A 27,841-nucleotide genomic window follows, 5' to 3' on the forward strand; every position below is an offset into this window, starting at 1 on the left:
CTGTATCTTTACTGGAGTAACTGAGGAATGTAAGTTGCTTTCTGAATGTTGAATTACATTATTAGCCTTATTCAAGCTCTCCCTGTTCTCTTTTCAACTTGCTTTCTGTTTACTTATTTTCTGTTACTGAAAAACCCTGCTCTAAGCAGATCAGAGTGTATGTACTTACAGCTGCTTTTTACTGCAGTCCTGCAACAGTGTTTCTGGCATTGTACGCTTATGTTTAAATTCATTGTTGGTGTAAACAGACAAGTTTGTTCTAACATCAGTGATGTTACAGATACGGTTCAACAGAATTTTGTATTTTTGTTATTTCTGTTGTGCTGAGCAACTGCAGTGGTGAAAGGATCTTTTTATTTTTTTTTTTCCCTCCTGAAATAAAAACTGACGAATGTGCTGTAAATGAAACCTAGACTCTGTACAGTTGGATCTCAGTCGGAGTGAGGTTAACTCATTGTGGTGCTAGCTGAAATGTGAGAACCTGAACAGCTAGAAGCCCAGCAGTGCATTTGGACTGACATTCACGTTCAAGGCTCAGGCAAGGTTGATTGGGTCTGTCATGGCACAGCCTAAGGTTATAATTGTTGAAGGCAGCCTGTGTACAGATGGAATCCAGCAAGGAAACTTTCTTCAGCACAGGAGATGGCCTTTCTGCGGATGTCTTTTCTCCACGTTCTGAATGGCACAGTTTTTCACATTCTGTCCTCAGAGCTCCTTACTTCATTTCTAGAAATCTGAAGTACAGGTTTAGAAACTTGAGTTGATCTGCAAGGAAAATTTTCCATGGAACGGTCTACAAATGAGGTATTTATCTGCAATCTTCAGTGCTTTCTGTAGCAGGGCTTGAAAATAATGTACTGCTTTGTTCTGGGAGGTCAAGCAAGTTCATTTATGCATAATATGGTAACTTTCAACTGTATTTCTTCTAAAAACTCTTTGAACAACTTTGAGAAACCTGAGTAACTATTTAAAAAACGTTTAGCAATTTTTCTCTTAGGAAATCCTGTTATTAACTGCAACCCTGTGTATTTCATTTTTGTTTCTGTTCATTATGAATCCTAGAACTGTAGATCAGTTTAGGATAATATGTCACAGATGGTTTTAGATGCAAGGAAATCTTCTGAACACATCTGGCTCCGGTGTTCCTGAAGATTTGCAGCAGAGAAAATGAAGCAAAAGGAGAATGCATCAGCTACACTCCTAATGATGCAATATTTCAAAGTATATGTACTGCATTTCCTCAGCAATTAGATGTCTACTCTGCAAAGGCATATGGACATACACAAAGCCTTTTAAAAATAGCTGAAATCACATGAAAATAATCAGAATGCACTTTTTTTTTTTTTTTTAATTATTATTCTGTGTTAATCGGTTTGAGGATAATTTTTGTTTTCCTTTCTTCTGTCTGTCCTTCGCCATTACCCCAGTTCTCTGCTCTCAGCCTGTACACAATGAGTGCGGGAGGATGGTCAGCCTCTTGGGTATTCTCATTTCCTGCGCCTATCTGCAAAGTGTTTCTGGTTTATATTTTCATTTATGCTTTGGAAGAAAACTTGAGATGTTTATGGAATTTGTTAAGTGATATCCAGCTGGGAGGGGCTGCAAGCACCATGGAAAGAAGAATTAATTCATGGCTTGATGCTTTAGAAAAACAAATGGACTACATGGAATTATGCTCCATTTTCAGGCTATTACAAGGCTTTATACGTCATAAACCTGGCTAGGAGAGGTTCCACAGAAAAGATGTGTGGACTGCATTTGGATACGGGCTGAACATCACCACCAGTGCTGTGCTCTGGCAAAGGAGGCAAGTGTAGAGGGATGGATGAACTGTCACAGTATTTCAGTTAAGGGAGGTACTCCTGCTTTACTCAGTACTGGTGAGGCCTCTGCAGGAATCCTCTCACGTTTTATGAGAACATACTGATTCAAGGGAGAAAAGAGGGAAAGAAACATCAGTCTTCAGCTAAGTAAAAGAAGTCCCCAGGTGCATGATCATTGTCATTAAAAAAAGAAAAAAAAGACCCAAAATGCAGCAAGGGAGATCCTGAATAGGAAGATGTTAAGAAGCCTGATGGGAAGTGCAGTAAAGTGCTGGCATAGATTGCATATCCATCCTGTGTCCTGCCAGCTCTTAATGTCAAATTGAAAAACAGCTGTTTGAACTCTGCTCTGCAGACTTGTCAGCAGGAAAGGGATTAAACTGAGCTTTTAAGGTTAGACAGCTGAGCTGGGGGAAGTTGATTTTTATGGCTGCTGAAAACAGATGAGTAATTAATTTATTTTTTTAGTAAGTAAATATCATTACCTAATATGTGTTATTGTCACCTAAAGTTTTTTTGCTGGTTACCAGACCTCAGTTTACCTTCCTCCTACACACAGCTTCCGTAGAACCTGTCTCTGGTGGTGAAAGATGGAGTTTATCAACTAAAATGACAGCTGTATTATCTGCATATCACCTGATATGATTCAGTCAGGTGAATTTAAATCACAAAGGTGTGTGAGTTAGATGAATACATGGAGATCATGTATTAATAACAAGAAAACAGAATCAGATCAGAAACGTTCCTACTCCAGTTATAACTGTGATCGTTTCTCACTGAAATTAGAGACTTCCCAAGCATTTTACATCATCCACCTCAGTGACTAAGCAGCATGGCTCTGGCTGTCTAGCTCATTTCAGCTATCTGATTTCAGAAAGATTGAATTAATTTGAAGCTGTTTGAAGAACCTTATGCTCCTACAACAACAACAACAAAAATCAACATTTCTCTCATTTTGAGGTATTTGTAGCTGATTTTCCCTTGTTGTTTTGTTCTTTGCAGGTTGAAAGCTGCTGGAAGTAAGAAGTTGCCTTTCCTTCTACTCTAGAAGAGATGGTTTCCAGGAAAGTAGTGGGATCTCTTGTCTGTCTATCTGTTGTTATCACACTCATTTGGTAAGCATTTGCTAACAAGCTTTAACATGTTTAAATCATGAGCTTCCTGGCTATACCTATACCATAGTAAAAAGCATAACAGCAGAATAACAAATACAGGCTGTGCATTTTAAGGGAAGTGCCTCTTACAGCTTGTAAGAAAGAGCAATCATTAGTATAACAGATAAAGCAACAGTAGTAGGGGGGTAAGCCTCTGAAGGGAGAGAGGAAAATACTAATTTTGTCCAAATGAGGCAGCTAACACCGTGTCTGACTAACAAACAACTGTTCAAGTACAGAATATTCCAGTTACTTTTCATTTCAGACCTTAAGATCTGTCTCTTCAAAAGGTCTAAACTCAATCCAAGGTAACTAGGGATAGCTTGTACCTTTCAAACATTGAGGATTTGCAACATGGAGAATATTGACTCCTGAGTATGCTTTGTAAGTTCTCCTGAAAAAAAATCAAATTAAATTATTCTTAATGATACTGTGTTTCTGATGTTGCAATTTGTTGTTATTTCACATTGTGGGCAGTTGTATTTCGTTATTTCACATTGTGGGCAGTTGTATTTCATTATTAGCTAAGTGAATATAAGAAGCCATAAAGGTTGTGATCAAAACTGAAAGTAGAAAAAAGCCTATGTAACCTATTCATCTGTTATGTAAATTAAGACAGCAATTAACAGTTTCAGAAAGTGTCTATATGTTGCATCAGTGTATATTGCACACTTATGCATTTTGAAATTTGCCTTGTGAATCTCCATTTGCATACAATTTTTGAAAACATATAGTTTTACATTTTGTAGACCACTTGATGTAAATAGTAATATTTAGTCCTGACATTTCAAGCTGGATGCTTCTGGATTCCTTTTAACCTTTTTCTTTAAAGAAGGCAAGCAGTTAACTAGAGTTACTTCTCAAAATCTATGCCAGATTCTGAAAGTATTTTGGAGAATACCAGAAAGATATATTTCAGTGCTGCCTGTCTTAAAATTTTTTTTTTTTTTTGCTATCACTTACAGGATTACAGTTGGGAATGGGAAAGTGCACTACCTCCCCTACTACCTTCCTTGCCCTGAAATCTTGTAAGTCTCCCATTTTGTATGTAACGAGTAATATAGATCATTGTTACAAGAGCCGTACTTCTCTGACAGTTATTACCAAGCAGTCACTTATTCTTTATTTTATGCAAAGATGAATCTCTAATTAGTCACTTTCTTCAAATAAAATGGTGAAAATTCAACTTCTTTTGCTTTAGTCTGCTTCCCCTTCAGTACAGCTCTATTTGTACAGCTTGCATGAGGTCTTGTTTGTTGTGTGTCACAGACTGTGACTAACAGGTTAATGTTGGGTTCATTATCAGGGTGTAATCACACACGTACACGTGTACACGCAGGATCTCAGTGTGCTTTGAGATGTGGATTAAGTCTCTCAGCTTGCTGGATTGAGAAACTTAAGTAAGAGATGAAGCGAAAGATGCCATAAGGCCATAAGGAGTTCTGGCAGAGTTAGGAGTAACCCATTAGTCTCCTAACCATGTTCTTTAGTGTATGATCTGTGCTTTCTATTAAGTTTAAGAATTTATTTGTGTTGTGGCAGCAGTTGAGAATATGTGGAGAAGAAAATGAAAGGGTGGCTGCTTATCCAGAAAACTCTAAGGAGTCAGTTTCACTGCATGATGCAAACTGATTTAAAGTTAACTGACCTAGCATGGATCCTAACAGCTATCTCAAAACTGCATAAAAGGAATTTGGACTGTGAAGGAGCAAGATATCTAGGCTAAGTGCCTTCACTGCCATATTGGACCATAGCCGTAACACGGCATTCAGCAGGTTTACCTATCCTTTATAAGGACCTATTGACCTTGTAAACACAACAGAGATATGCAAATAGAAAATATGATCTTTTATAGAGGCATTTAAATTATTCCAAGCCATTAAAAATGCGGAGTCTTGTAAGATGGTTATTTCTCTGAATTCTGTTCAAAGTGTGATGTATTTCAGATAGTTCAGCCATCCAGGTGAACAGGAAAAGGTGTGAGGAATGAAATGCATACATGACCGTCACTGGAAGTCCCCAGCAAGCATGTGGCTTTTGACCCCTAAACTCTGATTTACTCACAGACTTGGAGAGCCGCCAGCATCTCCCTATCACTCTTTGGTTCTGCATCAAAGCTGTTACTTGTCTGGCAGCCCTTTAAAGTGTGTGCAGGCAATGCCTAACTCTGCACCAGGCAGAGCAGCGCACAGCAGCTGGAGTGAGAACTTGGTCAGATGTCAGTTCACCAGCAGATCCTGAAGCTAAACCTGATTCCCGTTTAAAGAAAAAAAAAAACAACACACATTACAATCTCCTTCTTTTCCCACCCCATCATGCAGCTCCATGAAACTCCAATACACGGAAGAGAAGCCAATCCAGCTTTTCCCCCAGTAAGTGATGGCTTTTGATTCCCTGACCTTTAAACTGCTGTTCCTTTCTCCCAGGCATATTCATGTATAATTCAGTGGATATTTCTTCCTTTTTGCAGATTACTTTATCAGCAGCCAAGAGTACTGGCCCCAAAGTAAGTTTCTTTGTTTGAACTTTGCTGTTTGTTTCTTACTCCTGCAAGTTAGAGAGCTGCTGACTTTGCTTTGGGTGCTCTGTAGCACTCAAAATTTCAGAGTTCTGATACACACTGAACAGTACCTTGTTCCATGAGAAGCCTAACTGCATGTGTATGTTTACAGCTGTCCATGTTGCTCTAAGATAGAGCACAGTCACCATATACTTGCTGCCATACCTACCATAAATTCCCAGTTAACACATTAGCACACATTCAGCCTGCCTACACAGCTGCTGCCAAGGACTCTTTCTGAGATTGGAGATGTAGTAGCTGGAAGACAGTAAGAAATAACTTTTGGAACTGTTCTATAGCTTTAGCCAGCTATGGGTGAGCTTTGAATCCATTTCAGGGCAAAATCAAGCAAGTGCCTTGTATGACCTTCAGCAATGGTTTCGGCTAACCTGCTGGATCTTACCCTGGAACAAATTACAGGCACTCATACAGGCCAGTCTGTCTGAGAGGCAGTCAAACCAGTGATTTTAAACAGACATGGAAGGCTTCAGGCAGCAGCAGCCAAGATGTGACTTAGGCAAATGTTCCTTGTCAGCTCATGTTTGTTAGCAGCCTCCTTTGGGCCAGCTCATGTGACCCGACTCTTACCTCTAGCAGCTCCCCTTCAGCAGCCACCATGCTGACACACATTAATAAACACTCCCTGTAGCAAGGTCTTTACCTTGTTGTTTTGATGGGATGTGCGAGGCCCGAATATTTCTCTCCCCCATGCTGGAATAAATTAATGTGCAAAATCAGCTCGTGTAGGGACTGAAGCAAATGAGGAGAGTATCATGTAGCTGTTAGTGCTGTGTTTTCTGAAGGGAGTTGACTCGTGTGCACTGAGTGGGTGCATACCATGGAAATGAGTCATTGGGAAACCCAGGGCAGCTCTGTAAGATCCGATGAAAAAAGAGCCCTATTTAGAGAAAAAAACAACATAGATTTCCTTCTTCCCCCTCTCTTTTCTCTCTCTGTGCCGTGTCCTCACCCCCCCAACAATTAACCCAAAAGGAGAACAGCTGAGTTAATACATTTTATGCAAACCAAATTCTTCTCATGTGATCTCATCTTCTAATCGTATGCATTACTATAGGAGGGAGTGAACTTGTTATTCTCATATTCTCTCGGAATTAAAGTATTAGATGTGGGTCGAAGGCGTACCGCTACCTCAGGCATCAAACTGCTCTGCACATGTCCCTGCGCTGTTACTGGGAGCATCTTGGGGGGGAGGCTGCTTTGGCCTCTGAGTGTGGTCCTCTACCACATGGCCATGACAAATTTCATTAGTAGGGTGATACAGATCATGGTCTAGGGTATATGTGAATAGGCTAAGGTAAAATGGACACTGTAAATGACATCCTGTTTAAAAAATCGAAAAGGTAGGAAACTCTGGAAGCAAGAAAGAAAGCCAAAATAGCATTGCATAACTGTAATTGGGCATAGTCAGACTCTGCTGCATGTATATTCAATATTTCCACCACCCACACACAAAGAATATTAAGGATTTTCTATAAGTGTTACACATTTGAATGATGGCTCACACACAGAATTTTAAATTATATCTGAATGCATTAAAGCTATATATAAATACTGGAAAAATAGACTGTCATGCCACAAGCTGTGTTTTAATAATACAATGACAATGGGGTATACTTCTATAGTAATTTTTATATTATTACTTCCGTATTAATTCATAAGTAGCTGTCTGCATCAGTGATAGCAAACGTGTAGCTTCCCATTTTGTGTGTTCAGTGATCATTAAACTTTCTTCAGCAGAGAAGTCCTATAAGCTTAAATGAGATTTTAGTGTACAATCACTTTTTTTTTTTTTTTTTCTTTTGCCAATTCTGTAAACAGTGCTGAATTTCATCCCAGGAACTGAAATGTCTATGCTCTATGAAATTAAATGAGAGTGCAGGAAAAGACCTGAACATAATACCATCCATATGAAGTTAATGCTAATACACTGTTCGGTGCTTCTTTCCCATTGACTGGGCTTGAAACCAAAGGGAATGGCTACATGTCAATAATATTCCCTTTCTTTTCTTTCAGGCGTCAGGATGTGCTAACAGTCACACCATGGCTGGCCCCCATCATTTGGGACGGTACCTTCAGTCCTGAGATCCTGGACAGTGCCTACCTGCCACTGAATCTCACCATAGGGGTAGCAGCCTTTGCTGTTGGGAAGTAAGTGAACCATTCAGGGGACACGGCTCTGGGGTTGTTCTTCCTCTGTGGAAAGCTTGTTTTGGCTTTACTTGTCCTCAGCAGAGCTGAAGTCTGTTCGAATCTGTAGTAAATTTTAACGCCTGTGTGTTGTGGCCACAATCATACAAGCCTATAAGACGATTCAGCACCCAAAATACCTGAAGTGTGGTCAAGATTTTTAAAGAACTGGCAGGTGCCTTGGGAATTAGAGATATATTGATGGGTGGGTGGTTGGTCAAAGCGGGGATAATCCACTTGTTCCTTGTCATCCACTGTATTTTACTGCATGTGTAGCATACGGATCCTTGCAGTAATAGCTAGTTAACACTCTTCATCTGTCTTCACTCATTAAAGTACCCCTCATAACCCACCATGCAGCCCCATGTCTCTGCTGTGCTCTTCCTATGTGTCTGTACAGATACACAAGATTTGTGGGCCGCTTCTTGGAGTCAGCAGAGAAACATTTCATGAAAGGCTACCGGGTGAACTATTACATCTTCACTGACAACCCTGAGACAATCCCCAACGTCCAGCTACAACCTGGCCGAAGATTTGTCATTGTCCCTGTCAAGAAGTACCCCAGCTGGCAGGAGCTCTCCATGCGCAGGATGGAGGCCATAAACAAGCACATAGCAGAGACGAGCCATCAGGAGGTGGACTACCTCTTCTGCCTCCACATTGACATGGTGTTCTGCAACGCCTGGGGGCCTGAGACCCTGGGTGACATGGTAGCAGCCATACACCCTGGCTATTTCAACGTCCCTCGAAGTAAGTTCCCATACGAGAGGAGGAGCTCTTCAGCAGCCTACATCCCTGATGGAGAAGGGGACTTCTACTACGGAGGAGCTGTGTTTGGAGGGCTGGTCAGGAAGGTCTATGAGTTCACCAAGACTTGCCACATGACGATCCTGACAGACAAAGCCAATGGAATCATGGCGGCCTGGAAGGAAGAAAGCCACCTCAACAGACACTTTCTCTCCCACAAACCCTCCAAAGTACTCTCTCCAGAGTATTTATGGGATGACAGGAAGCCAAAGCCCCCTGAAATTCACCTCATACGCTTCTCCACAGTGGATAAGAACTACAAAGAGATATGAAGTCCTTTCACAGACGTTCTCCATATGATCAAACCCACTGAGTATTAGCTCCCAGAGAATAGGCCCCACTGTGAATATTTGGTCGCACTGTGAACAAACTGAGAAAGGAACGTGTGGATATTTTCTCTGGAGACTGGGAGTCTTAAAGCATTTCAGAAGCAGCAGCCAAAGTGGAGATGAGAACGGAAAGGTTTCTGGGTTCCTAATCTTTGTAAATACAGGTGTTCCAGCTGAGGCCGCAGCACACAAAAAGGTATCCAAAAGGCCAGCCATCAGATGTAAGGCTGTCCTTATAGCAGGCCTGCAGATGTCATTGACTGAGTGTTTTCCTTACAGAAACTTAGGCGGGATCAAAACAGTGTTTTACATCTCCGTGGAGGAAGAAAGTTACGTAAAGAACTTTCCACTTAATAAAATAATAACAAAACGTGCAGGGTAATAAATTTCGATGTACCGTGGTTTAAACTCACAATGTTTGTCAGGATCAGGAAGAAACTTGCTCTCAGAGCAGGTTACACCTAATTAGTGTGCAGCAGGGTTTCTTGGGCCTTCTTAGCAGTGGGCCGGTGCCAGCCATTGCCAGGAAGAATCCTGGCCTGACAGGACAAATCGTGTGGATTCACGTAGCAGCCATCTTCCAAATTCCAGTCTGTGTTTTGGAGACCTGAATTTAGACAGAACTGGCACAGTTCAGACCCAGACTGAACTTCTTTGGGTTTGTTCCAATCACAGATGTGCTCTGAACCTTTTCCCTGGTTCGCATGTCTCTGGGGATTATGCAATCTTTTCCAACACAGAGAATCTGGTATGGGAGGTCTGTGTTCTTATCCGTTGCTTCAGTCCTTTCCAACTTTTCTAAGCTCTGTGAAATAAATTGGCTTGGAGTCGTTGGAGCCAACAGTAACAGCTGGTGCATTTCCAGCAAGCAGGGTGATTTCATTTCATAATGAAATGAGCTAGTTAAACCGTGGGTTCAGCCTAGAGCTGGAAGTAGGCTGGGGTTAACATTTCCTTTGCATGAATAAGATGAGAAGCCGAACCAGGTGGTTTGCAGCCTAAAAAGCCTGAGAGCTCACTCAGGTGGACAGGCATGGGTGATGACTAAACACGGGGAACGGCCACCAACAGCTGCATAACTGATTATCAGCTGAGGTCACGGCATGGAGGTTTGCGTGCTGCCTCCCCTGCCGCAGTGCATTGCCTGTAAATATCTCCCCTATTAGCTCCTAGGCATGCTACCGACGGGTGGTGCATGGCCGTGCTGTGGTCATTTAATGCGAGCAGGGAGCAGCCGAGAGGGGCAGAGCTGGGTGTTGCTGCCATGCTACACGGTGCAGGGAGGAGAAGCAGGGGTGAAAGGGTTAGGCTGGCTGTTTCTAAGGGAACAGTTTAAGAAAAGAGGAGAAAAAAAAAAAAGACTCATTTGGCAGAGAGAGAAAATGGGGAAGAGGTGCCTGACTGTACTTGCCTCTCTTCACATGAGAAAGTTGTTGTGTGGCTGTACATCACCTATTGAAAGCTTTAGGGCCCCACCGTTGATTGCAGATGACTGAACTACCCATTTCAGCCCTATGTGAGCAGGCGGAGAATGGCCCGTGTCGCTGCAGGCATTTCCTCTTGCAGGAGGCTCATTAGAAAACCTTTCACAGTGCTCATAATAGGGATAAGGTACACAAAGCACCTCTAGTCCCTAGAGGCAGCCTGGTCTGTTGCTTCACGCTTTCTCCATCAGAGGGTCTGCCCTGCCTTGTTTTCTGGGTGCTGTGGTGCTGGAGGAGACACCCCACTGACATAACCAACACAGAAGGGATTCTGCTGCGAAGATGTCAGTGTTTGTAACCACGGAACCTCATCCAGGCCAAAAGGGTGAAGAAAGATCCTTATCCTAAGCTTTCCAAAAAGATGTATTCCTGCCAAACCCAGGATTAATACTGAATATTTTCTGTTTGTAAAACAATAGTGTCCAAGGCCCATGACTGAAACTAGGGTTTCATTATGCCAGTTACTATATATATGTGTATGGATTCCTTTTCAAGCCAGAAGGAACTGTCTGGTCCGATCTCCTGCACAGGCCAGGCCAGATAATTTTATCTCCTGATGTCAATATCAAGCTTATGATATGTAGCTGAGCTGTGCTAGATCTCTTAGAAAAGCATTCAGACCCAATAAAACCTTCAAGTGATACAGAAACCACAAATCCGTAGATCAGCTGTGCCGATGGTTAATTCCTCCTGTGCCTTAATTCTGTTCTAAATCGGTCTGTGTTTTCAGCCACTGAACTTCCTTCTGCCATGCTGGATGATTCGGATTCCTGTACAGATATTCATAGTCTAAACCAAATCCACCATGAGAGGAAATTCCCCAGCAAGAAAAATGTGCGATAGAGGCTGTTTAATGGAGTAAGTGTTCTGAAAAATCTTTAGTGAAAGGCTTGGTCTCCTGCTCTGCTTCCTATGTGTCCTTTTGGCTGGATTTAACACCCAGACCTTCCCCCTGTTGCTGGCAGAGCAGTGGACTCATCTGTGCGGTGCCAAACACGTTCATCTTCTTGGCAGGCTCACAGCTTCTCCCCTGGGGAAGGTCTTCTGTCGCATGACACAGTTCTGCTCGACAGGGCTGCGATTTGGAGCGCTACCTAGAGAGTGCCTCTGTCCCCGGGGAGCAGAAGAATGTGACAGCAGGAACACGCTCCCCAGTGCAGCGTGGGGGATGCTTCCTGAATCAGCTCATGTCCTCCTCTAATTAATGAAAATCTGGACTTCTGTCATCATCTCCTGCTGATTAATCCCCTTCCCCCCAGCACCGGCAGCAAGCTTTCCTTCTCTCAGTTGGGTTGTGCAGCCTGAGACCTGTGACACATGCAGGGATCTGAGCTCTGGTCCGAGTTTCCCACCAACCTCCGCTGCTCTGTGGGGAAACTGAGGCACGCAGGAGCAACGAGCAGACTGGTGCTGGGGGGGGGGATCTGCCTGCACTCACCGCAGGGGACAATGCCACCCCACACATCCCCATGCCAGAATTTGGACTTAGGGAAACACAGCCCGTATTGCACGGAAACGAATGGGCACGTGTAAATAAATCACCAGCTGATTTATGCTGCCCAGGAACCTGGTCATGCTTTCAAGGTACTTCTGACTCAGGCCCTGTTTGTCTGTAACCAAGTCTCCCATCAGAAGCTCATTGCTTTCCCCAGGGCCCCTTGTTCCGTCGGTCCCTTTCTGTTTGGCTGGAACAGACTCATCATTCATTGTCCATCTAATTTAGGAACCCATCTGACAGGCTTTTTCTTTCCTTGCCCTAGCCGATGACTTGCATGGTGCATTCATCATCCACAAGGGAAAAACTGCTCTGGGGGGGGGGCAAGAAACAGAAACTTCCAGAAAATGATCTGAGGTGGGGTCAGACATCTTGCTCTCCCCCCTAGCAGAACAAGAATCATTCGCACTGAACTCAGACTTGGGTTTTCTTTCCCTGTCCCACAGGTGGTGTGACCTGGCAGCGCTGAGCAGAAATGCCCACTTTGATAGGCAGTCAAAAAAGGACAGATCTGGGCAAACCTCCTCTGGCTGGGGAACAGGGACGGAGATGATCTTTGGCAGGCAGGGACGAGGAAGGCAAAGAACAGCAGGCACATCCCCTGCACAAAACCAGCAGAAAAACAGCAGATGCACCCAGCGAGCTTGATGCAGCAACAGCAGCACGGCGGTGGAAAGGAGCTGGAAGGCTGCAAGCTCTGCGACAGTGCCTGGTTTTACTCTGCTACCCCGTGTTTTACCTGTTCTGCTCGTGGCTTTTCCAGGAAGGTACTGTCTGTCCCTTGTCCGTGTCCACACAGGGTCCCTCATTAGTGAATGAGACACCAAGCGAGTTTCCTTCCCTGCGAGGATTTGCTCTGACCTCCCGGGGTAGTTCCAGGCACCGGGGTTGTTATTTTCTCACTCGTATTCCCCTTGCTCTGCTCCACCTCACTGCCCCAGTGATTCCCCGTGGGATCCCCAGCACGCAGAGAGCAACGGCTGCCCTGCAGGCGGAGTGACAGGGATGGTGACGGGCACCCTCGGGAACAGCAGAAACTGGAGCAGAATCTGTGAGTGGGTTGCACCCTGCTCACGTTAAATCCCCAGCCCTGAGGTTCTGATCCACACCGCCACATAATTTAGGAAAACATCACTAGCAAAATTCATCGGAGTGACTTTTAAAGGTCTGCCTACCCACCCAGCTCCCTCCTTTATCTACATGCAAGCGTGCTGCTGTACTCGCTTGACTTTTCTCGGCTATATTTAGATGAAGCATAGATCCACCAAATGTTGCTGTTTCAAGTAAAGCTGGTATATAGCCATACGAGTAGAAAGGCAGTTCGGACCAGAAATCTCTGCGTGTCTGCCCACCTTGTCCCTTCGCTGAACCTTGGGCCAACGTAGAGTAAGCCAGATGAGTACAAATGACTTTCTAAAAGGGCTTTTTTTTTTTTTTTTTTTTTTTTGAGTTTTGCCTGCAGCAAATTACAGTTATAGGCCTTTTGAAATATGCATTTTCCCCTCCGTTCGGCGCTGACACTGTTACTATAATTAGAGTGATGTTGCTCTGTAGCAGCATCTAGTGCCAGGGAGAGGGCCCTCGCAGCACCTTCTCCTTTCCTGGCCGCGCTCCTGGCCCAGAGGCCGGCTCTGCTGGCACGAAGCCACGGAGGAGCGAGGCGGCGATGGGCTGTGCCGTGTCCCCAGCCCCTGCCGTGCCCCTGGCAGTGCTGCTGCCCCCTGTTTGGTGGCTCCAGGGGGCTCCTGGAGGTGGTGGCACCCAGCGGGTCCCCAGGAGGGGGTGGCCGGCTCTGCGTCCCCAAGCCAGGAGCGACGCCTGGCCCCGTGTCACCTCCGTGTGCGCTTGGCCGTGGCGAGTGGCGCAGCTTCCACCGCCGCTGCTTCTCCTGACATCACCCGGCCGTGCCACATGTCATCGGCCTCATAAATACAAACCACGAGCACTGGAGCCTCTCGAACGCAGCTCTCTGTTTCCAGGGCAACTCCGCTCAGCCTCGCCGGCTCACCAGCTCATGCTCCAGCACCCCGGCTGCGCATGGAGCTTTCCAGCACCTTTTTCCTTGGGTTCCTCCGGGCCCCATTTCGGGCGCTGGGCCGAGCAGAGACGCAGCAGCCGGGGGTGGCCGTTGGTTGTGCTCCGGCCTGGTGGTCCCAGCAGGGTGCTAGGGGGGGCCAGGGCTGGGAAGAGCCTGGCAGCGGGTTGCACCGAGTGCCCCCTTCCCTGCCCTACAGCTCTCCTATTTATAATCACACAGCAGCGCTGCCCCAACCCTACAACCCTCCCCTCGCTCCCCGCAGAGCCCCAAAACCCCCTTGCAGCACCCCCCACCCTAAAAAAAATCTGGGCTCCCCGGGGGAGGAGACGACACAAGCGGGGCTCCTTTGGGGTCCCCCTTCCCGTGCGCTCCGCGGGGCGCAGCTCCACGCTGCGCGCCCCGCTGCTTTGGGGCCGCGGGGGCGCGCCCAGCCGGTCCCTTTGCGCGCTGCCGGGCGGAGCCGAGCTCGGCCCCCGCCCCCCCATTCCCCCCCCCCTCCCCTATCCCCGTTCCCCGCGCCCGCCCCCGCGCTGCGCGCTCCCGGCGACGGCGGCTCCCGGGGCGGGGGGAGCCCCCATGGCCGGCGCGGCGCGGCCCCGGCCGCCGGGCAGCTCGGGGGGGCGCTGAGCTCCCGGCCCCAACGAGCCCCCCAAGGTGGGGGGGGGGGACCCCCGGCCCCGAGGGGTCCCGCAGCGGGGGCCGGCGGCTTTTCCAGCGCGGCTCCGCGGAGGCTATGGTGTGCGGGGCACGATGATGATCGACAGCCAGGTGAGCGGCGCGCTGCGCTCCTTTAGGGTTTTTTTTACCCCCCTTTCTAGGGGGTCTGTCTCCTTCTGAGCGCTCCTGGAGGGGGGTTTGGGGTGAGACGGAGCGCGGGGGGGCTGCAGGTGCAGGTGACTGCCCCGGTGGCAGCCCTCCGGCACCCCACGGAGGAGCAGCAGCAGCCTGGGGGGGTCCCTCCTGGTTTCTCCTGTTCTGGGGGAGCCTGGAGGAGTGGGGCTGGAGGATGCAGCCTGGCTGGGATGGGTCCGGCTGCTGGAGCGATGTTATGGGGTGCTGAGGGATGTTGTGGGGTGCTGTGGGGTGCTGCAGGCTGTGCCCACCAGCTGGGGCTGCTGCTCTCTCTGGCAGGTGGCACCAGGAGGACCCTTGACCCTGCCCGGAGCATTTATGGGATTAAACGAAGCTAAATTGGGCCCGGAGGGGCGCAAGGTCCGTGCTCGCAACCCCTCCTGGTGCTTTTGGGGCAGGGGAGGATGAAGCAAAGGAGGAATATTTGGGGATCTTGACTTTATCCTGCCTGGTGCCCTTCTCACGTCCCGAGCTCCCCGGCCCTGGTGAGGGATGGGGTCGGTGCCCGCGGGGGCGGTGGGGAGGAGGTGGGCACCGGCAGCCCTGGAGTGGGGAAGGGGAAGGCTGATGCTGCGATGGGGAAGTGGTTGGGATCTGTTTTTTGACTGGAAAAATGTGCGTAGCAAGCGGGTCTGTTTGGTCTGGGCCTCGTCTGCATTGACCCAGCGCTGGGGACAAAAAATGAACCAGGGCTGTTGGGGGGCAGCGTGTGAGGCAGGGGCTGGCACCGGCACGTGTAGTGCACCTCTGGCAAAGGGGGCTGGCAGCCCAAATACCGGGGTTTGCATCCTGACCCTGCCGGGGGTCAAGAACAAGAGCGCTGTCACCGTGGCTGTGGGCTGGAGGGGCTAATTCTGCTGCGAGAGCCAGAAAATTACAGGTGTAAAGTCATCTAGAAAGAGACGTGGATAGCTCAGTCCCCTGCTCGTGCTGCGGAAGGCAGGCTGCATTCCTACAGAGCGCATTGCACGAAGCCTGGGCTTCAGCCTTCCCTTCGCTGTTGGTATTTACCCCGTTCTACATCGGGGGAAACTGAGGCACGCGGAGGTTTTATCCCCAGCCTGAAATCCTATAAGGAGGGGGTGGAAAGGTGTGGGGCACAGCTGAGCTGTCCTGGCTCCCATTGCATGCCCTGCTCGAGGAGGACGAGCCCTTTTGCTGCGGAAGGGGTGCAGATCACCCAAGCCCCGTCCTTTTTATGACTACCGGTGAGGAGGAATTTCCAGCTGCGGCCGCACCCCGGAGCTCCTCTGGCTGCACGGCCGCATTGCTCGGGCCTCGTAAACGTTTCTCTGCAGGGTTGCCAAGGGAAAGACCCACACAAACAGCGGGGAAAAGTCGCTGCTGCAAAGTAAATAAGCTGAGCAAACAGGGAGGGGTTTCCGCCTCTGCTCTAATTGCTGCAGGTGCGCTCGGGGCATCGTGACGCGGGAAAGCAAAGGTTGGTGTGCAGGGGGGAATTTCAGCCTTTAACGCCAAAACCCGCACGTGAGCGGGGTCAGAAGGTGGCTGCCATCCTGGGCCAGGCTCCTGGAGCTGCAGGCTTGTCCCTGCGCTCCCTTGCTGCCTGCTTGGGTTGGGGAAGGGAGCAGACGGCACGTGAATAGGGCCGGGGCTGGCCGAGCCTCTGTGGGACGCGGAGCCTGAGCTGGGGCTGAACTGGCTTCGGTGCCGCCCTCGTTCATCTGACCCGAGGCCTGGCAGGGAGCTGTGCACAGCCACGTCTGACAGCCAGGAGCTCGCCGACGGCCGTGCTTTGCTGCGGGCAGGAGGGCGAGCTGGCAACTGGTGACAGCGAGCGGGGGTCCTGCTGGCAGCGGGGTCCAGGGGGGTGCAGGAAGGGAGATGCTGAGTTCCTCCGCAGTGGAGATCCATGGCTCCATCTGGAGCTCCCACTCACGTGTGTGTGTTTGTGCCTGCAGACAGGGCCGGGTAGCACAAGGAGCGGGGTGTGCAGTGACTGCTGCAGGCTCCAGCAGAACCCCCTGGGCTGGGATGCTCCAGGGCCTGATCCTACACCCTGCAGCTCGGTGCAGTTTGTCGTCTTTGGGGTCAGTTCGCTTTGCAAGGGCTGTTCACGTGAGCAGGGGAGGAGGGGTTCAGGACTGTTTATTCCAGGCATATTTTGGGATTCTGTTTCTCAGTTTCTTGCGGTGTTTTTGCCGTGCCACCCCCTGTACGCTGCCTGCCTGCTGCCCCTGGGGAACCAGGGGTCCTGAGCTTGCCTGGGGATTTCAAAGCAACCTGCCCTATCCATCAGGGCCGGCTTCGCTTGATACCTTCCCATTGCTATAGCAACGTGCGCCTCGCGGAGGATGCCGGCAAGCTTTCCAGGCAGCAGCCGCAGAGAAACTGCTTCACCTGCCCCCAAACTGCAACCACTCAGGAGCAGGGGGGGCTGACAGATACCAGCCTGCAGCTGCTGGGGCCGGAGGCACAGGGAAGCTGATGCCAGCTCGCTTAGGCTGACCCTGCTCTTCCCACCCCTCCCAAATCTCCCTGGGACAGCAGGATGACAAAGCAGGGGCAGGAGGGCACGGTACCCAGTGCCAGGATTTGGGGTTTCTCTCCAGAGGAGCTCAGGATGGTGCCAGCGAGCTCCCCAGGCCGGCTGGGTGTTGGGGGCTGTTTGGGTTTTACCCTCCTGGCTGCCAGGTGAGCCTCACCTGCAGCACCCTAATGGGATGAGGGGGTTGTTTGCCTGCTTCCCCCAAGTGACCTCGCTCCCTGCTCCATCTCCTGGCGCATTTCTCACCGAATGGGCTCAGGGACACTGTGGTCTTCTCCCCCATCCCTCTGTCCTTTGCTTTTCCACACAAACCAGAGGCTGTTCCCTGCCACGCAGCTGCGGGTGGCCATCGGGGTGGCTTTGGGGCTGCCTTCCCCATTCTGAGGTGGCTGCTGCTGCTGGGGGCTGGCTGGGGACGCGTTTTGGGGGCCCTGTGCGTGCCCTGAGTGGGGCCGGGCAGGAGAGCGGTGCTGTGCAGCAGATGGCACTCTTGTTTTCCCTATGAATTATTGGCTTGGGTTTTGCCTTCGTCAGTGCTGGGAAGGGTCAGCGGTGACAAAGAGGGGGCAGAGCTGCTCAGGAGCTCGGGGTTTGCACCTCGCTCACAGAGGGGGGTGTGGAGAACATGAGGCAGCTCCATCCACCGAGACCCAAAGGCCGACCCAAAGCACCCGGGACCTGCCGTGAGACCTCGGCGAGGCCACGTCAGTCACTGTCCCTCCCCCCTGAGAAATGAAAGCCCTGATCCAGAGCTCCCTTTTGTGCCTGTTCCCACTACCAGCAGCCAAACTGTTTCCCTGTTCCCCAGCGTTTCCTTGTGCCCGGCGCCGTGTCCTCCCCGTCAGGGGGCCGGCAGAGGTGCCGAGCTACATGAATTTCCAGGGCCTTTTGGCTCCCAGGCCACCCCAGCGTGCCTGGGGCTCCCTGCGGGTTGCCGGATATTTGTTTTCCTTACCAATTTTTATTTTTTTTCCCCCCCTTGCATTGTCATTTTTGGCCGTGGGTCAAAGGCAACACTTGTAGATGGGAGCTGACGTCAAAGGCAGCCTGGCGGTGGCATGTCAGGGGCCTGCAGGCCTCCAGGACAGGGCTCCTGCTCCCCTGGGGCTGCAAGCTCACCCCCTGGGAAATCGGGCTGTAGGCGAGCACCACAGCTCGGAGAATTAGGGATGTCCCCGTGTAGGTTTTGTAGGATGTCCGGTGCTTGGGACACAAACCCTGTGGGAAGCAGACCCCACAGAGGCCTCGGCCTCCTGGCTCCGCACGCAGCTCGGGGCCCTTTGAAGCCTCCCCCCGGCCCCGCTGCCTCCATCCCACAGCGGATTTCCCCGCCTGCTTCCTGCCTGTCCCAACTCTTCACCTCTGGCGTGAAAAAAAGCCTGGGTGGGTGCATGGGGGGGACACGGCTGGTCCCAGGGAGGGGTTGCTGAGGTATGGGGCCGAGCTCAGCCCGTGCCGGGGTGTCCTTTCCTTTCCCAGGAGCCCCACGTTGGCTGCCTCGTGCCTGGCCGGCCACGGGGAGCACGAGTCCGTTCCTCCTCCTCCTCCTCCTCCTCCTCCTCCTCCTCCTCCGGGTGCTGGTGGTTGTTTGAGGGCCCTGTTTTGCTTGGCAGAGGATGAAAGTCCCCACGGGCTCCAGCCCTCCCTTCAGCATTTCCATGGTGACAGGCGGGCGCTTCTGTGCTGTCCCCGGGGCACCGCAGCGATGCCGCCTCTCCGCGGGGTGGGTTTGGAGCCCCCCAGCACGGGGACATCGGGCATGGGAGCCCCAGGGCTCGTGGGGGGACAGGTTATCCTGTGCCTCATGGGGTAAGCACTGAAACAGGGAAGGGTTTTGTTTAGGGTGCCTGTGACACGGACGGGGACGCCCGCAGCCTTGTGTCCCCCAGCAAAGAGCCCGTCCTGCGCCTCTGCGTTAAAACCCGTGCTGGGAAATATTAGGGCAGTGCTGTGGGGATAACGGGGGAGAAGGGGCGGGGAGAGGGCTGATAAATGCCCCCACTGCCTGGGGAAGGTGTGTTTCTGCTGGGGGGAAGGCATTTTTCTCTCTGCTGCTGCAGCCCAGACCTTCTTGGAGGTGAGTGCTGCAGAAGTCTTGGTTGTGCCATCAGGAGGGGAGCTGGACCCGGGGGGCTTTTGTTTGGATGAGGCACCAGGCAGGCACCTGCATCTCCTGCTGCCCCAAAACCCACCTCTGTGAATGGCTGCCCATTAAGGGGCTCGCAGTGGCTCCTTTCTTGCGACTGAAATGCAGCAATAGTGCAATATTCTGGGGCCAGGCCCTGCGCTCTGTGTGCCTGGGCACCATTTTCCTACTTGAGACCTCCCAGCTCCTTTGTAGGAGCCGGTGATGTGCAGCCAGAGCTTGTGGGGTGAACCCAGGAGGCCTTCATGGGGACCAGCCCTGCACCCATGGGTGCCACAGCCCCAATTCTGGGGGCCTCACCCAGCACCCATGGAGCCGGGCGCTGCGCTGGGTGGCTCCGGGTGCTTATACAACTCCCCTTCGTGCTGCTCCCACTGCTGCTTGAAAGGGTGTTTAGTTAATAGGATTATAAAGCTTTCCTGTCGTTAGGCAACGGAAATCAATGGAGGGCCTCCAGGGCTGAGCCTCATCCGATTTGCAGCGCGGTCGCTCGATGGCGGTGACGGGTGTGGGGCAGGAGGGGGACGTGCCACCTCCTGTGCCGTGCCCCGCTCCCGGAGGATGCTCTCGGCTGTCAGCACCAGCCAGGTTTTGTCCTGCTGCAGGGGTTTGGGGAGCTGGGCTCTGCCTGCAGCCGGTGCTTCGGGGAAGGGTCTCCGCGCTCTCTGGCCCACCGAACCTGACAGCGTTTGGGTTTGGTCCCCTGCCGTGTCCTTGTTCACCTGCAAGGGGAGCAAACTGTGCACCGGTGTCCAGGCTGAAACACCCCTCCTGCTGTGAGCCAGGGCTCAGGAGAGGTCCATGAAGGCTGTTGGCTCCTGCATGGCTGAGGAAGCAGTGCCAGACCCCTCACCTTGCTGCTGGGAGGCTGGGCAGCACCTGAACCGGAGCCCTGAAGGAAACCTCCAGGAAAATCAACCTGCTCCAGGAACCCACCCCTGCAACAAGTGTTCCCATCCCCTTGGCTAGCACAGGCTGGTGAGGAGGGGACTCCACGTGGTGGAGGCTTCTTCCAAGCCCCTCGGCCATAAAGCAAAGAGGGAGGACTGGGAGAGCCTTGGCTTTGTGCCTGGGGCTGGAAACCTCTGAGCTGCTCCAGTTGTGTCTGTTATCTCCGAGCCCGTTCCCTGCCTGACAGGCGATACGGGGCAGCGATGTGGCTCCGCAGATAACCTCCTGGCTTTACACATCGTGTAAAGAGTGCCCGGGGAGCTGCAGGCTCAGCAGCACGGTGGGCTGCAGGGCTGGGGGACAGGACCCCCATCCCCTGGGGCGTGTTTGAGTTTTGGTTGGTGACTCAGGGGGTGCAGCATCCCCGGCGAGTGCTCCAGGCGCCGTGCAGCACGTCCCCGTGCCCCGTTTGCCCGCAGGTCTCGATGGCTGTGGACGTATGCCCGCAGAGATGCCCCAGCCTTGCTGCCAGCCCTCGGCAGCTGGCTGCTGCTCCAGCCTGGCTGCCAGGTGGAATAAACCCTCGCCGGGAAAGGATAATTGGTGACAGCAGGGGCTGTCGCGGCTTGCCCGTGCCCTCAGCCCTCCGTGCCCCGCGGCACCGCGCTGTCGTGCAGTAGGGATGCTGCTGACAGCAAGGAGCTCCTGGTCGGGCTGGGTTGCCCAGCGAGGGACCAGGCGAGCCCTGCTGTGCCCAGTGTGCTGCCCACCCCCATCCCAACGAGGTGGGTGGTGTGATGGGTGGGTGTTTGGGGAGATGCTGGGGGTTTTCCTTAGGTTTGGAGCTGCGGTGTGCACGTGGCAGCTCGTGGCACCTCTGCAGCCCCCAGCTTCCACACCTGCCATCTGAGCCCAGCACGGGGAGGTGGATGCCCCTACACGAACGCAATCATCCCGGCTATTTGTGCCCAAAGCACGTACAGGCTGTGTGCCGGGGATTTCCCTCCCCGAGAGCTGCACCCAGGCACCCTCCTGGAGCGCCTCTGCCTGCCCTGCGCCCAGCCACCTGCACCCGGGGGCTGCGGCGTGGGTGCCCCCATCCTGGGCTCCATCCCCGAGGGGAGGTCGTGATGGAAACCCCATCCCAGCGTTACCATGGCAGCCTCCAGCAGCTCCCTCCGTGACAGCTCGGTATTAGCAGCTCCCGTGGGACCCATTCCGACAGGATAAAGCGCTCTCGGCACGGGACGCGGCAGCTGGAGCACGAGCGGCAGAGCCCGGTTGTGCTCCTGATGCAGGGAAACGGCCTCGGAAGCAGAAAGGGGGCTTGTGGGCACCTCCTGGCCCTTTTCTAGGGGGAAAGTGGTCCTCGGCCTCGTTGGCATCCCCCTCTGGTCCCCACATCCCCCCCTTGGTCCTCGCATCCCCGCGCGTTGCTGCAGTGACCGTCTCCATGGTGACTGGTTCCGAGCGGCCACATCCAGGCACCGCGGTGGGGGGCGATGGGGACGCGTCCCCGTCCCCTCCCCGTGGGACCTGGAGGCTCCTGGGGCACCTTCCCACCCCCGGGGGAGCGTGGACATGGAAATCCCTCAAGTGACAAATGTGTGGAGGAATCCCAAGGAAACTAATTGCTTCCCCCCCCTCAACGCTTGCTGGCTTTCGCTTTGCGGTGGTAATTGCTGCTCCACACCCATTAAACGGCCAGCTCGTGCCTCACGCGGGCTCGATTGAGGATTAATTTTGCATACGTGTCCCTTCTGGGGAGCTCGGGCATTTATTCAGGCTGGGGCCGCTGTCAGGAGCGGAACTTGGAGGGTGCAAGGGCGGCTCCTTGAAGCAAATGCCTAAAACCGAGGGTGCGGTTAAAAATGAGTGGGGTTTGTTCTCTGAACTCGCTTGGGACAAGGCGGGTTTTGAGTGGGGTTATACACCACGAGCTGCCCTTGGTTTTTGCTGGGGACTTGATGTCCTGCCTGCTCAGGTCCCTTGGAAGCCCTGTGGGACACCCACCCACGGGACACCCACCTACAGGACACCCACCCACACGTCCGAGCCTGCTCTGCCCCTCGAGGTGTGCCCGTGGGCTTCCCGTAACCGCCCGGTTTCTGCAGAGGGATGCCACCGCGCTGGGATTTCTGTGCTTTCAAAAGCAGGTTTCCTCTTCCTATTACCAATCGGTATCGAAGGGGAAGAGCGGCTGGGATTTTCCACTCGCTTTCCCCTTCTCGTGCTGCTCTGTTTCCCCTTTGCCTTTCTGTCGCCCTTACCCAGTGAAAATAAACCCGTGGGCTTTGCATCATTTCCCCGAAGCCGTGCGTTCTCCTGCACCCGCGGGGCGCTGCGCTGGTTGGGCTCGGGGACAATTCGTGGAGTCGCAATTTCCTTGGCAAAACAAACCTGCCATTGTTCCTGCCGTGGGATTCCTTTCGTTTCGTGGAAGCCTTTGATGCTCGACTCCATAAAGCGCCAGGGTCAGCCTTCCTCGGACGGGGGCTTCGTCCTCAGGAGCGAGTCGCTCGGTGGTGGGAGCGGCTGATGGGCTGGGAGAGGTCGGGCGCTGCTTTTGGAGCAGTCTGAGTGCCTGCACCGTGTGCTGGGCACTGACACCCTCCTGTGCACGAGTTTGTCCCCAAAACCTGCATCCACCTACAGGGTGACTCGGTCACGGTCCATCCCGATGAGCCCAAATGATGCGTTTTGGGTAGCAGAGGCTGTGAGGGACGGATGCGTGGCCCCAGCCAGGAGCTGGTGTCTCTGGGGCAGCAGCAGAGCAGCCGGGAGCAGGCTGCAGCTGGTGGAGGTGTCACCATTTCTCTGCTCCTGCCGAGGCTCTTACTGGAAAAGGGCATTTTCCCAGTTAGAGCAGCGAAGCAGCGAGGTCCCGTTCCTGCTGAATGTGCAGGAAACAACAAAACCCCAATGCAAAATGAAACGGGGAAGCACCAGGGGCTGGGATGGAGCTGCTGCCCGACGCAGGGGTGAGGGGAGCCAGGGGAAAGTTTCTCCTCCAGCCCTCCCCACTCCGTGGGCTCCGTCCCGTGCTGGGGATCTGTTACCCCACTGGGATGGGCACAGGGCTTTGGGGCTGCTGCTGACAGAGGGTTTGGGATCGTAGCTCACCCAGGGTGGAGGTGGAGTGGGATGGGATCGTCCTGTCCGGGCTGGTTTGGTGCTGGGGGAACTTTTCCCGTCCGCTTCTGCTGCAGACGTCCCGGTGGCGAGCGCTTCTCGGGATGGTGCTGCAGTCGCTCAGCCCCATCAGAAGGTGCAATCCCGGCCGGCCAAGCCCAGTTTGTTACTGGAAGGTTGTTACTGGAAAGCCCTGCTCTGCTGAGCTGTCGTGGGGCGGCGAGGAACCCGCGCGGGGGCTCGGTGCAGCTCTGAGTCACCTTTCCTGGGAGCTGGGCTGCGGGCGCCGCCCGTGCCTGGGGCAGGTTGCGTGGCCGGTGATGGCAGCAATGAGGCACCGGGACATAGCGAGACGGTGACTCCGTGCCGGGGTGTTCCCTGGGCTGTGGCGCTGCCTTGGCAGTACAAAAAGGGTCGGGCAGTTCCCATAATATCACCAGGCTGGGAGATGACCCCGGAGATGGTGCCTGCCCTGTGCAGAGTGGGGCTGAGCTGGATTCCCCAGTGCAGCCCCAAAACCCATAGCCCTGCTGCGGGCTTTGGGAAAGCAGGGACTGGGCTGCACCATCCTGTGCCTCTGCCCTGTGCGCAGCAAGGGGAACCCCAAATCAGGGCCTGCTGCTGCCCCCATTCGCCTTGTCTGCGCCCCTGGTGCGAGTGTCAGTGCCTCTCTCACACCCCATGAAGGGATTGGTGCAAATACTGCAGGAAGGTGTAGGAAGATGCTCTTCGTAGCTAAAACACCCCAGTGTGCCGCTCTGCCCCCAGCTGAACTCCTTTTTGGAGCTGTGGGCTCCCTGGGGTGCAGAAGGCAGCAGGATCTGTGCTCGCCTGGGCGAAACTTCCCACGCGGGACTGACCCCAAATCTCCAGTGCCCGCTGCCTTTGTTCGGTGCCGCGCTGCGCTTCCAGTGCCATCGGGCTCCCAGCCTCTCTCTGGGTGTGAATTATTTCAGCCTCGCTGTGGTCCTGGGAGTGCAGGAAGGTGTTGATCTGAACCTGCCTCCGACAATGGGAAGCGGGGATGGAAGAGGAGAAGGCAAGAAAAGGGGAGGCTCCCGCCCGGATCAGGCATGCTCCCTGCCTCACACCCTCTCATCCTTCCAGCTCTGCCTGTTTGCCTGCCACAACAGCCGGAGGGAAAAACTGTAGCCTCTGCGGACCCAGCCTGATCGCAGGCAGGAATCCACGGCAGGCAGGACCTGTTGTGTCTCGGGGACAATGCGCGGGATCCGCGAGTGCCGCGCATGCAGATGAGGCTTGCAGCGAGGTGGGAGCCGGCACCGGCATCGCCGGGAGAGCAAGCAAGGAGCGGCTGGCGAGGCAGCGTGCCGAGGCATGCTCCCAAAGGGCTGCTGCTCCCAAAGGGCTGCTCCTCCGGCCACGGGAGCATCGCCCGCTGCACACACGCACACGCACACGGGCGCGCTCGCTCACACACGCGCGCACACAGCCTCGCGGTGCGGCTCCTGGCAGCCCTTTGATTTGCGAGGAAGGAAATAAGGGCGCTCGGAGCAGCAGCAGCAGCAACGGCGGCGGCGGAGGCTGTTGGCAAGATGCGCTGAGAAAAATCGAGCAGGGAGAGATCTCCGGTCTGCTTCCCTGCCTGGCCTGGAGCCCCTCCTGCAAGAGGAGCGGCGGCAGAGAGAGAGAGGAGAATGAGCAGCCCCTCCGCGCCTGGGAAGATGGAGGCGAAACCTTTGTTCAACGTGCAGAAGGCTCTGGTGCAGCCCGTGCAGATGTGCATGTTGGATATCCCCCTGAGCGTGCAGGATGACGATGTAAGTGGCAGGCGAGGCGGCCGCCAGCCCCCGCGGGGGCTCCGGGGCCGGGGTGGGCGTGCAGGGGGCAGAGAGGAGCCGTGACCCCACCCCGGCACTTGGCCGGGGCTGGTGGACTTGTGGCAAAGTTGAAGGTGCCAAGAAGGTGGCACCGCCTCCCGGCGCAGCCTTTTCCTCCCCAAGAGCTGCGTTTGGAGCCAGCCTGCGCCTTGTCTCTTGCAAAATCCAAGATGAAAGGAGGAGTCGGGGAGGCAGGGGAAGCTCCCCGCTGGGTGGGAGACTCGCGGTGGCGCTCGGTGCAGGAGGGCAGGTTTCTTGCGGGCGTCCTGACTGGGGACGGCTTGGAGGTGGTGGCAGAGCTCAGGGCTGCCTTGTCTGATCCCGCTGGCAGCGTGGGCACCGCTCCTGCCCGCTCGGCTGCAGCAAAGGGCAGGGCTTGGATGCACAAAGTGGCGCTGGCTGCAGCACCAGGGCAGATTTCCCAAAGCGTGGCTCGCGGTGCCCATCATCACCTTAACTCTGCCCCTCGCAGGAACGCACCGGGAACCCGATTGTGCAGGAGAGAGCCCTGCCCCAAAGCTGCTGGGGACCCCAACGTAGGGGCAGTGCTTCCCCCAGCTCGTGGTGGGCAAGCAGGCGGCATCCCAGCTCCGCGAGGATTTGGGATGCGCTCCAGGTGCCGCCAGCATTCGGGGCAGAGCTGCCTCTGCCTGGGGAGCAGGGGAAGCCCCTGCTCTCGCCGTGCGTGCTCAGCGTTCGTCCTCACCACAGGGGCCTTAAATCTGCATTTTTTTTCCTGGTGGAGAGCAGTTAGGATATGGTGGTGAACGTTACCTTCTCTTCTGCATCACCTGCGTGCTTAAAGGGAGAAAATGACACCGAGAGGAGCCCTCGGAGGAGGGAGGGCTCCCCTGCGGGCACCATGCCGGATCCTGGCAGGGGTGGGCAGCCCCAGCCCAGCCCAGCTCCTCTGCAGGGATGGGCTCGCAGGGAGCTCCTATATTTAGAAACACCCCAGGGGGTTTTGCCAGCACCGTGGGTGCCGCTGTGCTAATGAGGATACCTGTGACGGTCACTGCAGAGCCAGCAGGGCGTGCCGGGGCTGGGAACGCACCCCGAAAGCGTGGCAGGGAGGGAAGGAGGGAGGCGAAGGCAGCCTGCGGGGTGCTGGAGCGCGGGAGGAAGGCGCTGACCTCGCAGCTGGGTGCTTTATTCTCATCGAGCTTGATTTGTCAGCAGCTCACAGCTCGCCGTAGCCATACCTGGGGCTGGGTTTCCCCGCGGTGTGCTGTGGGATCCTCAGGATTCACCAGCGCTGGAGATCGGAGCCCGCCCGGGCAGTGGCTGGGATGGGGCGTGGGGATGCCCTGCCCTGGGTTGCTCAAAATGAGCTCCGTTTGCTGATTGTATCCGTGGTTCCATTGCAGAATGGAAAAAATAATAATAATTAAGGGGGTTGTGCCCCGTTGGAGGGATTTTTTTCTGCTTGGTGTCCCCAGCCCTCTGTCACCGCCGGGGCGTTTCCTCCGTTGTGCAGGATGGAAGGGGATGGAAACCCCAACCGCTGGGAGCACGTTCTCCAGCATCCCCGTTTCCACTCGACCTGGGGCTCCGCCTGAGTGCCTCGTGTGTTTGCGTGAAGGAAACCGGGGCTGCTCGCTGCCTTCCCTTCTCCCAGAAAGCGGGGGCGAGGCGGCTGCACCCCCGCAGCGCCGGCACCTCTCCGTGCTTGGAGCCCCCGCAGCGGGGAAACCCCGGGCGAGGAGCGATGGGGAAAGTCCTCGCTGGCAGCCAAGGAGCTCCCCCAGCCACAGGGATCGGTGCCTCGTGTCCACCCGGGGCTGTCCCCACGCTGTCACCTCTCCGGGTGGCACCTCCCGCTCTGCTTCAGCACCTGCAGGCTCGCGGATTGCCTCTCCCCTTGGAGGTGGTGCAGGGAATTTGGGAGAAGATTAGGGGCTGTTACGTGGGGACTTCAGATGCATGAATTTGAGCAGAGCTCTAATAAGTGGACGGGGTCCAGGGGCCGCACTAACGAGTGGCCGAACGCCACCCAGCAGCACTGACCCCAACCTGCTGCGAGCGAGGGAGCACCCGGGCAGGTCCACAGGAGGCAGGGATGGGAGCGGAGAAAACAAATCTGCATCACGGGGAGGGAGCCAGAGCAGCATCCCAGCTGTGTCACCGTGCCCCGCTGCTCTTCGGGGTGCCCCCTGCCTCTCCCCACTTGTTTGCCCTTTGCAGCTAAAGGAGGGAGGAAGGGACGTGGGCACCCAGTGGCCACATCCAGGGGCTGGCACCGGGGCAGAGGTGGCTCTCGTTTCCGTCCCCTCGCTGGCTGTCGCTGGGGCTGCCAGTCCCTCCCTTTCAAAACCCACCCAAGCGGTTGCAAAATTTCTCAGGGCGCTTCTCGTGCTACGATGGGGAGGGATTTCCAAACCTTGGCTAATAAAAGAGTAACGGTTTCTGTCTCTGGGAAATGGGGAAATCAACGAGCGGGCTGTCACAAGCCATGTAACGGCTTATGGGGCACCTCGGCCCTTCCCTCGTAGGGTGGAGCTGCGTGGAGCTGCTTTGTCAGCTTCCTTGGCAATATCTGGGGACAGGGACAACGGTGCCACTGCCTGGGCAC

At 53.9% G+C, this 27,841-nt stretch overlaps 2 protein-coding genes across 2 annotated transcripts in view; both read left to right on the forward strand.

Moving 5' to 3' along the window:
- The first annotated feature begins 32 nt into the window (after positions 1 to 32).
- On the forward strand, positions 33 to 9,450 carry GBGT1 (globoside alpha-1,3-N-acetylgalactosaminyltransferase 1 (FORS blood group)). The gene is made up of 7 exons (XM_082775923.1): positions 33 to 804; positions 2,826 to 2,938; positions 3,943 to 4,005; positions 5,299 to 5,349; positions 5,448 to 5,483; positions 7,572 to 7,706; positions 8,146 to 9,450. Exons 2-7 carry the CDS (start codon positions 2,877 to 2,879, stop codon positions 8,822 to 8,824), a joined length of 1,026 nt encoding a protein of 341 aa, XP_082632049.1. The 5' UTR covers positions 33 to 804; positions 2,826 to 2,876; the 3' UTR covers positions 8,825 to 9,450.
- Positions 9,451 to 14,465: 5,015 nt separating this feature from the next.
- RALGDS (ral guanine nucleotide dissociation stimulator) overlaps positions 14,466 to 27,841 on the forward strand; it is a 45,911-nt gene continuing 32,535 nt past the window's right edge. Inside the window, exon 1 of the mRNA XM_082775634.1 lies at positions 14,466 to 14,666. Coding sequence (XP_082631760.1) covers positions 14,649 to 14,666 — 18 coding nt within the window. The 5' untranslated portion in view covers positions 14,466 to 14,648. The remainder of the gene's footprint in view (positions 14,667 to 27,841) is intronic.

Source organism: Aythya marila (assembly GCF_965140915.1).
Source record: "Aythya marila genome assembly, chromosome: 19".
Taxonomy (NCBI): Eukaryota; Metazoa; Chordata; class Aves; order Anseriformes; family Anatidae; genus Aythya; species Aythya marila.

Coding starts and splice junctions, on each gene's coding strand:
- GBGT1 (XM_082775923.1), top strand. CDS start 2,877: ATGGTTTCCAGGAAAGTAGTGGGATCTCTTGTCTGTCTATCTGTTGTT. Junction 2,939..3,942: donor GTTGTTATCACACTCATTTG/GTAAGCATTTGC, acceptor TATCACTTACAG/GATTACAGTTGGGAATGGGA. Junction 5,484..7,571: donor CCAAGAGTACTGGCCCCAAA/GTAAGTTTCTTT, acceptor CTTTTCTTTCAG/GCGTCAGGATGTGCTAACAG.